Consider the following 12562-nt stretch of genomic DNA (forward strand, 5'->3'; position numbering starts at 1 on the left):
TTATACCACCCAGATAAGAATACTGGGGTAACTTCTACCTTTGTGAATAATTTTGGAGTTGATATCAGTCCATCACAAAGCAGAGGCAGTGGCACTTCTAGTGACCCTGAGGAACTGATGTAATAGGCTGTGTATTAAGAATGTGAACTGAAAGTCAGCATACAGCTGAATAATGCCAAAAGTCATATGCACACAATTTTCTGCATTAGGTCTTTCTGTGCACAGATCTCTCTATATAAAAGGCAACACCAACGTTCTATGAAGCCTCCAGCCGGAAGTGTGAAGGGGGCGAGATATCCGGTTTCCCTATGAGTGTCTGCCCCGCCCTCTCTGTAACACAGTCAGTGAAGGAAAACAGCAGAGCACGAAATCAAATCGCTGGCTCTGTAACAGTGAAGGACTCAGAGGGGGGAGGGGAGAGAGGGCAAAAGCCCTCACTATCTCTGTAACACAAACACAGCAGGAAACTTAACACTGAAGGACTCGACTCCGAGGGGGGGCGGGGACAGAGAGCACAGGGGAAGGGAGAGAGGCCAGAGGGCAGGGACACACACACTCTCACATGCACACAGAAGAAAACATTGCTAGCCCCCGTTTCATTTGCATCAGAAACGGGGCTTTTTTACTAGTGTTAATATATTCAAGTCTGAGGAAAAAAAGGAGGTATCATTCCCCCCCCCCCCCCCCCCCACCAGTATACACTTCCAGGTGGAACCAGTGGTTAGAAGGACTGTTGACATGTAGAAGCAAAATTTCTTGCCCAATCCCCGTTATATGAATGGACCACTAGTTCGTGTTGTGCTGCGGAGGTCTGCTTTTTTTTTTTTTTTTAGAGGTTAAGCCTTCCTGAGCTTTTGGAGTTGCAGCAGCCTTTTCTAAAAAATCAGAATTTGTCTTTTATTGCTCAAGCCAAAAAAATCCAAAATCTTTCTATCACTTTCACCCCTGCTCTCTCAGTATTCTAGGTGTTTCTCCTAGAGCTCCATCACAGTCACATGGATCTGGAACTAGGCAGATACACCTTCTCCCCACAATTAAAACAGGGATAACCCTTAACCTTGTTTTAGATGTCTTCAAAAAATAAGAAAACAAAGAGCCATTATGCATCTCTGAAGTTCTTGCAGCACGCCTTGGCATGGAACACACACTATTTTCTTCCTCCAGATGGTACCTTGTCACAGAAAAACCTGGGATAACCAAGATCTATTATTCCCTTTTGGAGTTATGATTGCAAAAATGCCAGAGAAGAACGTGCTCAATTAGGTTTTGGGCCCAAAACTGCAATCACAGGGCACCTACTGAACTCCAATGACGATCTCTCTCTCTCTCAGGCAGACCGTTTGCATTCACTCTTCAAAAAAGCAGACCTCCGCTGCACGACAGGAACTAGTGGTCCATTCATATAACGGGGATTGGGCAAGAGATTTTGCTTCTACATGTCACCAGACAAGTGTGAAGATTGAAAAAGGAAGAAGTGTAGAAGTAATCATGGGACGAAGGCTGCTTCGTAGGAATTCTTCCTAAGATGAGTGGCATGGCTCTGTCAAACCAGCAGGTAATATTCATGATCAATACTCACAGGTTGACAGATAATAGACTAAAGAGTAGGAGAATCATTTTGCAGAAATCTTTTGTATGGCATGACAATGGAGCAAACACAGCAGAAATGCACAGTAAAACTCACAAACCATATTATGTACAAATCAATGACTCAAAAATACAGTATTTTATTTCTAAGGCAAGTCTGTAGGCTTGCAATGAGAACCGTATTTTTTAAGACAGTGGTGTGCAGTAAGGCACTTTTTCACATATGACCAATAGATCATAGATGGAATGGATGGAAGTTTACAGTTCCAGTATAAATAAAGAATGAATAGTTTATTACTGTGGAATTCATTCTCTTGGCTAAGCAATTAACAATGAGCATTTTCCTAAATTTTTTTTTTAATTTATTTAATTTATTGCAAGGGCGTGAAATACAAGACGCTACACGCGTCAACCTTTTCTCACGTGAGCACGCAGCTTTGGAATACACTGCCGCGCAACTTAAGAACGATTTACGAACAAGCTTCCTTCCGCAAATTATTGAAGACCCATCTGTTTGAAACAATTTACGGAAAGAGCCAAAACACATAGGGTCCACACTCACTGTTCATCAATGCATCATACATCCACTGTTCACGCTATCCAAAAGTACTAGGACTAGAGGGCATGAGTTGAAGCTACAGTGTGGTAAATTTAAAACGAATCGGAGAAAATTTTTCTTCACCCAACGTGTAATTAGACTCTGGAATTCGTTGCCGGAGAACGTGGTACGGGCGGTTAGCTTGACGGAGTTTAAAAAGGGGTTAGATAGATTCCTAAAGGACAAGTCCATAGACCGCTATTAAATGGACTTGGAAAAATTCCGCATTTTTAGGTATAACTTGTCTGGAATGTTTTTACGTTTGGGGAGCGTGCCAGGTGCCCTTGACCTGGATTGGCCACTGTCGGTGACAGGATGCTGGGCTAGATGGACCTTTGGTCTTTCCCAGTATGGCACTACTTATGTACTTTTCTGCTCAGGGCTTTTGGAGGCCTCACAATGAATCACTGCACAGGGCCCCACAGCCCTCTCTGCATCCCCCATGGGCCATCCTTGCATGTAGAATAAGTGGGCATAAGCCATCAAGAAAATATAATGTAGCTTGTGAATCACAGAAAAAAAGATAAGAGGAAACTAACACCACAGTCAGCAATATGGTCCTTGAATTTAAAAATAGAATGAATAGAAGATAGCGAGAACCACTGCACATGGCCTTATACAAACTATGGTACTGAATATTTAATCAATCTATTATGCAAGAGATAAAGAGGAGGAAAGAGGTTAAGCTGCTTACTGGGGAATTCAAAAATGTTTTACCATTTCAGCTAGAGATAAGATAACTGAAGGTGAAAGATGCCACCGGCATTTGGCTCCGAGGTGCCTCAGGATGCCTGTTAACAGGACAAACTGCAGGGAAGAAACTGGAGCATCACAGAAAAAGTGAACAAAAGGAAGGAGAGGATCACAAGAAGAAGAGGAAAGTTCTGGAACATCCTCCTTTCAATAGCAGTTCACGAATCTTGAATCGAGGTCTAAATATAAACTGGGCTCCTGCAGGTTTCTAAAATTAAATGTGATAAATGTCTAAGCATTTCACACAGAGAAGACATCAGAGGACCAAATAATGAATCACTTATTCTGAAAAAGCGCAGCTGAAACCTGCACATACAGAAGCCGTCTTCTGCCCACTTTACCACTTACTCCACCAGCTAGCATTAGTGAAGGCTCTTTCCTCCATACATACAAATTATGGGGGGTAATTTTAGAAAGTAATGGACAAAACACAACTCTTCTGTTCTCCGATTCCCTAATGTGGCTGTGCCACATGAACTTGGATCTTACCACATCACCCTGTACTTGTTCACACCGGAGCCTGCAAAGGCCTCTCCGGTACTATGTAAGCCACACTGAGTCTACAAATAGGTGGGAAAATGTGCGACACAAATGTAACAAATAAATAAATAAATTTACAAATGAAACCCCATTATAAAATTACACTAGGTAAAAACAGATAAGTAGTTAAGTTTTTATAAGAACATACGTGTTGCCATACTGGGACAGACTGAAGGTCCATCAAGCTCAGCATCCTGTTTCTAAAAGTGGCCAATCCAGGTCACAAGTACATGGCAAGAAACCAAGAGTACATTTTATGCTGCTTATCCTAGAAATAAGCAGTGGATTTTCCCCAAGTCCACTTTAATAATGGCTTATGGACTTTTCTTTTAGGAAGTAATCCAAAACTTTTTAAAACCCTAAGCAAACTGCCCACCTCTTTAAGATTGCTTTTGACTTGTAACCACTCGCCCCACCTACCCTCCTCTCCTCTTTCCTCTACACATGAATTGATTTGATTGCTTTATTTTTGTCTATTAGATTGTAAGCTCTTTGAGCAGGGACTGTCTTTCTTCTATGTTTGTGCAGCGCTGCGTATACTTTGTAGCGCTATAGAAATGCTAAATAGTAGAAGTAGTAGTAGTGCTTTTACCACATTTTCTGGCAATGAATTCCGGAGTTTAATTACAAATTGATTGAAGAAATATTTTCTCAGATTAGTTTTAAAATTTACTACTTTTAGCTTCATTGCATGCCCCCAAGTCCTAGCATTTTTGGAAAGAGTGAACAAGCAAGTCACGTCTACCCATTGAACTCCACTCATTATTTTATAGACCTCTATCATATCTCCCCTCATCCGTCTTTTCTCCAAATTGAAGAGCCCTAGCCGCTTTAGCCTTTCCCTCACAGGGAAGTCATCCAATCCCCTTTATCATTTTTGTCGCCCTTCTCTGTACCTTTTCTAATTCCACTATATCTTTTTTGAGATGCGGCGACCAGAATTGAACACAAAATTCGAGGTGCGGTCACACCATGGAGTGATACATAGTACATAGTAAGATACATAGTAGATGACGGCAGAAAAAGACCTGCATGGTCCATCCAGTCTGCCCAACAAGATACACATATGAGTTTATACCTTACCTTGATTTGTACCTGCCTTTTTCAGGGCACAGACTGTACAAGTCTGCCCAGCAGTATTTCCCGCCTCCCAACCACCAGTTCCGCCTCCCACCTCCGGCTCTGGCACAGACCGTATAACTCTGCCCTCCACTATCCTCGCCTCCCAACTACCAACCTCTCTTCCCCCACCTGCTCCACCACCCAATTTCGGCTAAGCTTCTGAGGATCCATTCCTACTGATACAAAGGCATTATAACGTCCTCATTCTTGTTTTCCATTGTTTTCCTAATACTACTTAACATTCTATTTGCTTTCTTTGCTCACTTTTACATGATATACATGGAGAGCACAGGTGTACATGCATAACCTTAACACATATATTTATGCCTGCATTGATGGTATTCATTTGTGTGCTACTGAGGACATCTCTGGATACTTACTTTATAAAAGCATGTTGATACCTATGTTGCCTTAATAAAATAACAATATCCAAACTCCTCTACCCTCAACTCTCTATACTAAACTATTTGGAAAATTTAAGACTTAATATACATGCAGCAAAAAATTACTTCATTGTTATTGCTTCTTCAGTCTAATCAGTCCAATTATTTCTATATCGTTTGGCATTAAAATATTATAAGTACTTTTGATAGTTAATACATTTTTAATGCCAAACGATACAGAAAAAACTGGACAGATGATTAGACGGAAGCAGCAGCAATGCTGAAATAAATTGCTGCTTCATATATAATAACCCTCAAATTTTCCAAATAGAGAGTTTGGATACTGGTTTTTTGGTATTTCCTCACTTTTTTTGGCTGGATTGTTCATCTTGTCAGAATAAAATAGGCACGTTTGTGGACATTGTTATACGCATCTTACTATAAAATCACCATGGGTGTGCTGCAATATACAAGTATGACGTGGGATTTCGATTACTTGATCTTTCTAGGCACCTACAAAGGAATGGTCCTTTACGAGCTTATGTGCACTTATTTCAACATTAGCTAGAAGAATTGAATGGAATTCCACCCTCCCTCTCCCTTCCGAGAGAAGTCAAGTTACCCAGTTCCAGGCTGCAGATTTTGGGACAGTTCTGGTTTTGAACCTACAAGTATGGAAATTGTAGTGTCTGATCCTGCTCATTGAAATCAGTGCTGTAAGCCCCACAATGCAATAGGATAGAGTTGTCAGAAATCCAGGTCTGTCCCAAAATCTGCAGCCTAGAATTGGGTAATTTGGCATCTCTGCACCCCACCTATCCTCTTCTGTTCTACATTACCTTACAACCCCCCCCCCCCCTCCGAAAAAAAAAAAAACCAAACACACATTGTAAACAGTTAAAGCCTTCCATGACCATCAGCAGGTTACATTAAAGAGCTCAAAGTTCAATTTTTTAAACTACCTGTGTCGATCTTCTGGACTGCCGTGCTTGCCTGGATCTAGCTTTTCTTTGGGATTCAGACTCTTCATCCCGGACAGGAGTGAGGTATGATCTAAAATGTTACAAAATGGAAAACAAAAAAAAAGTCACCTTAGCATAAATGCTAATATTCTCTTGACAAATCCCTCCTTTCAGTACCCTTCTCCACCACCGCCAACTCAAGGCTTCGCCCTTTCTGCCTCGCTTCACCCCATGCTTGGAACAAACTCCCTGAGCCCATACGCCGGGCCCCCTCCCTACCCATCTTCAAATCATTGCTCAAAGCCCACCTCTTCAATGTCGCCTTCGGCACCTAATCACACCACCTCTTCTCAGGAAATCTAAACTACCCCAACTTGACATTTCGTCCTTTAGATTGTAAGCTCTTCTGAGCAGGGACTGTCCTTATTTGTTAATTTGTACAGCGCTGCGTAACCCTAGTAGCGCTCTAGAAATGTTAAGTAGTAGTAGTAGTAAATGCCTCTCATGGTTTTGGGTTTTTTTTTTTTTTTTTTGCCAAGGTGACCCCCCCCCCCCCCAAATTGGAAAAATAAAATAATGAAACTCTCTGCTCTACAGAGAATATGCTCACTAAGTGGATGAGAAACACAAAGCCTGCATTACTATAAATCAATCAATTCTTCAGATATTCTTTAACACGCTTCCATAATTTAATATTTATAGTTACATAATAGAATCAAACAGGTTTTTCCCTGAAACTAACTCTCTCTTGCACACAAATATATAACTTCGCGTTAAAGTCAGATGAGGGATTTAGTACCATTAATGGCAATTTGCCAGAAATACTTGAAAGCCTTCTGTGCAGCTGGAGCTGAAAGATGAACCGTGAAACAAAACTGTGACATTTGTATAAGCAGCAAAGATTTGGAAACTACATTTGTTGGTTGCACAAAGATCTTTCAAAATGTTAAAGTATCTCCCGTGATCACAGACTAATGGACCAGGGAATTCGTCATGTATATTAATCGAAACACCATCTTACAATATATCCACTACAGTTCACTTCCATTTGGGATTGTTTCCAGTTTTCATACAGGCAAACTGCAGCAAGACTCCACAGAACAGTAATAAAGGTCAGCTCTAGAAGTGACAAAGTTAGGCTTGAATACTGAAAGCTATGCTAAGATGATGCTTTCTTCAGTTACATATATTCTAATTCATACTTCAGGGTCTACAAGTATGATACTCCCCGAATACCTTTTTTTTTTTTTTTTTTTTTAATCAAAACAGCTTGATATGAAGTAATTACAAACAAGATTCAATAACTTCAAAAATATGGTTTTACACTAAAGCATTCTGCCATGCTTCCACAGAATTTTTTCCCAGTGTGCAAATGTATACAATCCTAATACAAAATATAGAAACAAGCTCACACTTCAATTAGAAATAATATTAAATTGTTTTGAACACATGGGGAAAAAAACACACTGAAAAAGTGCAGAATTTAAAGCAATTCCTGACAATATAATGCATTAAATACAATACAAAATAGTAGCAAAAAGATGCAGATGTCAGATCATTGGATCAAGATCAGCAGTGTAGTCTCTGTATTTCACTGGAAGTAAGATTGATCAAGTGATTCTTAGGAAGACATTTTCCCTGGGACTGACACCTGTAGTGCTTGGTATTTGTTGCTGAAAAGAAATCTGAAGTGGGAAGCAGAAGCAGCAGACAAAAAATACACAACAAAGGGAGTAGGGTTAAATGGTCAGTATTCTCAATGGAGAAGGGTAGATAGTGGGGTTCCCCAGGGGCAGGGGTGTGCTGGTAAAGTTTTAACAACAGGCTCTTTCTCCAGACGTAGCCAGCTCTGCAGTTGGAAGGGCCAGGGGTGGCCGGGGAGGGGGGGGGGGGGCAACACTTGCCTCTCTCTAGGCATACCTTTGCTGGCAGCCACCACTCCCAACGTCTTGCTCTGAGCAGCACGCTGGAACTTCTCTCACATGCTCGAGAAGTCTCAGCCTGCTGCCCAGAGCTGGAAACAAGGACCGGGGAGCAGCATCCCCACCAGCAAAGTAAGAGAGAATTCAGCAGGGGGCCCAAGCCCACATTTTGGGAGCCAGTTGTTAAAGTAGCCATGGAGGGCCCTACTTTAACAACCGGCTCCCAAAATTCTTAAAAACTTAACAACCGGCTCTTGCGAGCCTGTGAGAGCCTGCTCCAGCACACCACTGCCCAGGGGTCTGTGCTGGGACCGCTGCTTTTTAACATATTTATAAATAATGGGAGTAACTAGTGAGGTAATTAAATTTGCAGACGACACAAAGTTATGCAAAGTTGTTAAATCACGAGAGGATTGAGAAAAATAAAAACAACAAAAGGACCTTATGAGACCGGGCGTCTAAATGGCAGATTACTTTTAATGTGAGCAAGTAAAAAGGGATGCAAGTGGGAAAGAGGAACCTGAACTATAGCTATGTAATGCAAGGTTCCACGTTAGGAGTCACCGACCAAGAAAGGGATCTCAGCGTCATTGTTTGATGATACATTGAAACCCTTTGCTCAGTGTGCCACGGCGGCTAAGAAAGCAAAGAGAATGTTAGGTATTATTAGGAAAGGAATGGAAAACAAAAGTGAGGACGTTATAATGCCTTTGTATTAGTACATGGTGCGACCACACCTCGAATATTGTGTTCAATTCTGGTCACCACATCTCAAAAAAGATAGTGGAATTAGAAAAGGTACAGAGAAGGGTGATGAAAATGATAAAAGGGATGGAACGACCGCCCTATGAGGACAGGCTGAAGCATCTAGGGCTCTTCAGCTTCGAGAAAAGATGGTTGAGGAGAGATATGATAAGAGGTCTATAAAATTATGAGTGGAGCGGAACGGGTAGACGTGAATCGTTTGTTTACTCTTCCAAAAACACTAGAACTAGGGGGCATGTGATGAAGTTACAAAGTAGTACATTTACTACGAATTGTAGAAAATATTTTTTCACTCAATGTGTAATTAAACTCTGGAATTTTTTGCCAGAGAATGTGGTAAAGGCGGTTAGCTTAGCGGGGTTTCAAAAATGGTCTAGACGGCTTCCTAAAGGAAAAGTCCATAGACCATTATTAAATTGACTTGGGGAAAATCCACTGCTTATTTCTGGGATAAGCAGAATAAAATGTATTGAACTTTTTTGGGATCTTGCCAGGTATTTGTGACCTGGATTGGACACTGTTGGAAACAGGATGCTGAGCCTGATGGACCTTTGGTCTGTCCCAATGTGGCAATACTTAATTCCATCCCCCCCCCCTTCCTAACAGGGAGATTGGCATATTGAAAAATGAAGTCAGTTTGTCGCTGAATTCAAGAAGCAGATATACTCGTGCACGCAGTGTTCTAAAGTGTATTGTATTCTTCTAATGGAATCATACGTATAGATAAAGCCAGAACTATGACCAGGACCTTACATACCTGCGTCTCTCCCTAACTTCTGTTGTAGAGGGCACAGTGCCAGTGGACGTTGTAGTCGTGGTTGCTGTAGTAGCTACTGCATTTATAATAGTTGGAGCAACGGGAACAGTCACTGCCGTAGGTATATTGTCCTTTCCTCTTTCAATACTATCCTCAGCCCATAAGCGATTCGAGGTACTGGAAAGGTCAGCAGCAAGACACAGAAACAAAGCAAAACAAAAGCTTAACAATGAAAAGCACCTAAATGGCTAGTGAAGTTTTTCTGGGTGAAAAAAAATTCAACAGCTAAAAATCATCAGAAGATATGACCAATTCGTAGATTTGACAGAGAAATTTAGTTCATGCCCCTTGAACATCAGCGCAAATGAAAACACTAATTTTTTTGCAAATGTACAGAGCTGCAACATTACAGCAGTTGAACCACTGAAGTTTGACCAATTCCACTTATCAAATGGCCAAACTGCATATAAAAGACAAAAGTTAAAAAGGTAGATGCAATCAAGCCTCGTGATGTATTACAACGCATGCACACGCACGGCACAAACAGGTTTCTCCACAACGCTTCACAGTGTGCTACCTGCTCTGTATGCTGGTTGGGCTAGAACTGGTTCCTGTTTTTGCAGTAGTGCTTGTGCTGGACAGCAGGCTTTTGTGAAGTCCAGCAGGAGACGTAACAGTCATAGATGCTGATGTAGAACTTGGAACGTTAGAGCTAATTAATTCATCTTGTTTTCTGCTGAAAGAGGTGCTAAAAAATAAACACACACACATTATATTTAGTAACCATAAGAGAAGTGGCAATCAACTGCATACACAATAAAATCGAGCAATATATCCAGGCAGGATGAAATACTGTACAATGGATGCTACAGGACACCCTGGTAGAGTATAGTCTACTCCAGGGACATCCACCTCTCAGTGTAACCAGACTTCCTAAAGGCCATTATCAAACTGGCTCTTTACGCTAAATTATGCGGCGATTATTAGCATTGCAGAGTAGAGTCAGACATTAGATATACATGCAAGAATATATTTTCAAAGAGTTAATACTAAAAGATGGTATGAAAAGTGAACTGTACTAAATGGATCAAAAAAACATTAAAAGACTTATTGTCTAAATAAGGTTTACAACAAGTTATAGTTTATTTGGATTTGTTATATCACCATTAAATAACTTGCAGATCACAACGGTGTACAACTGTAAAAACAAAAGAAAAGGCAGAAAAAACTACAATGATTAATAGGACAGATTCAACAAACTCAATCACGCAAGAAACAATGAAACATACAATGAAGGAAGGAAGGAGGGAGGAGAAGAAGAGAATATTGCAGGAACGAGGTGCAGGTCCTGTGTAAAGATTCGGGGTGGGAAATGCAGCTCGTGTATGGAAAGTCTGAAAAAAAAAAGCTTTTAGAATTGCAGCTAAGCAGTGTAAGCTTTTTCCACACAGGCTCAGTTATCACTCAGAAGTACTCTCTGTCCTGCTTGTCGTGAATAGAAGTGTTTAACTTTCCTTTCACCTTGCCTAGGCTTGTACTAATCTAAGTTCTCAGACTGCTTTGAAACACTAAAATTATCCTATCAGCAGCTAAGCAGACACTGGGCCCCACTATTCAAATATTAGAACCAATTTTTTTCTAGTGTTTCTGATTTTCAGAATCAGCCATGAAGCCGATACGTGCCCTTTTAGGAAGCGTCATTCTCCGTAACTGACAGCTGTTGCTGAAAAGTACCCAAGGGGATTACAAACATGGGCAGCCCTCCTTTAGAAAGGAAAACAGAAGTCTGAATCAAGATGTCCAGATCCGGATGTCTCAAGTTTTACCAGTATTCTAGAACAGAATCTGCAAAGGCAGGCTGTCCTAAAACCAGGGTTTTTTTTGAGGGGGTACTTAGGAGTACTGAGTACCGGCACCTTTTCCATTGTCTGCTAAAATTGACCCATGGTCCCCAAGTTTTAACGAAAGACCTCAGGCTCTACACACAAATTCTGCCTTGTCATAGATTCTGTGACTGATTGCAAGGGGCCTGGCTATTGTGCGGTGGGTCCCTCATTGATCACCCCCCACCCCTGAAGAGTGGCTTCCCATTTGAGTACCGACACCTTTTTCACTGGAAAAGATGCACTGTCTAAAACACAGGAGAAACGATGTTTATGCACCGTGCGTGTGGCATAAATATCCATTTTAGAAAAAAATGCAGACATTTCAACAGGCTGAAAACCAGCACATACAATTAAAAAAAAAAAGTGGATTTTCTTGACAATGTCAGAGACTAGTATTGCTTGCCAGTGTAGATTTTTTTTTGGAGGGGGAGGAGGGGAACCCACTGGGGGATTTAGCGGGCAACCTCTCCTAATTCATCAAATGGAGCACATTGCCAAAACCTAAACATTCTTGGTAACATAGTAGATGATGGAAGATCAAGACCATCAAGTCTGCCCAACAAGAGAACATATGAGTACTTGATCTTGAGCTGTCTGCCATTTTCAGGAGCTTAGCGGAGGTTGGATGGCAGAGGTGGGGCTGGTGGTTGGGAGGCAGGGTTAGTGCTGGGCAGACTCATACGGTCTGTGCCCTGAAAATGACAGATACAAATCAAGGGGCTGGTGGTTGGGAGGCGGGGCTAGTGCTGGGCAGACTTATACGGACTGTGCCCTGAAAAAGACAGATACAAATCAAGGTAAGGTATACACAAAAAGTAGCACATATGAGTTATCTTGTTGGGCAGACTGGATGGACCGTGCAGGTCTTTTTCTGCCATCATCTACTATGTTACTATGACTAGGTGTCCAATATAACCTATGAGGAAGCCTAAACTGGACTTGTTTGTAAAGACCACTGATGTACATACCCACAAATCTTCTCACATCTCTTTCTCCAATCCCTATCACGACCATCTCTCCCAAGCTTGCTGGTAAAGAAAGGAAGGTTTACTTTGACTTCCTGTTGCAGCAAAGAGCTATATATCTGTGATAAGATCCTTTTTCTCCGAAAATGTTTAAAAAGTGCTATTTCCAATTTAGTAGGAGCCCTGGGCACATTCACCTTGGCATCCGCAAGAAACAAAAATACTGCTGGAAAAAAAAAAAGATGTTTTCAGATGCGTCAAGTCCTGCAGTTGCGCATGGGACAACAGAGACCCCTGTAAAACAGATCAAACCAAAATGTGC

General features: G+C 41.3%; 1 protein-coding gene across 3 annotated transcripts in view; it reads right to left on the bottom strand.

Annotated features, from left to right (window-relative positions):
* Positions 1–12562, bottom strand: part of PPP1R12A (protein phosphatase 1 regulatory subunit 12A) — a 160491-nt gene that overhangs the window by 41764 nt on the left and 106165 nt on the right. For 2 of the 3 annotated variants that reach the window (XM_030214041.1, XM_030214039.1), the window contains exons 13-15: positions 9967–10137; positions 9390–9566; positions 5946–6036 (exon numbers count right to left, since the gene is read on the bottom strand). In XM_030214041.1, coding sequence (XP_030069901.1) covers positions 5946–6036; positions 9390–9566; positions 9967–10137 — 439 coding nt within the window. The remainder of the gene's footprint in view (positions 1–5945; positions 6037–9389; positions 9567–9966; positions 10138–12562) is intronic. The other variant, XM_030214040.1, reaches the window with a different exon arrangement.

This window comes from Microcaecilia unicolor, chromosome 9, assembly GCF_901765095.1.
Source record: "Microcaecilia unicolor chromosome 9, aMicUni1.1, whole genome shotgun sequence".
Lineage (NCBI taxonomy): Eukaryota > Metazoa > Chordata > Amphibia > Gymnophiona > Siphonopidae > Microcaecilia > Microcaecilia unicolor.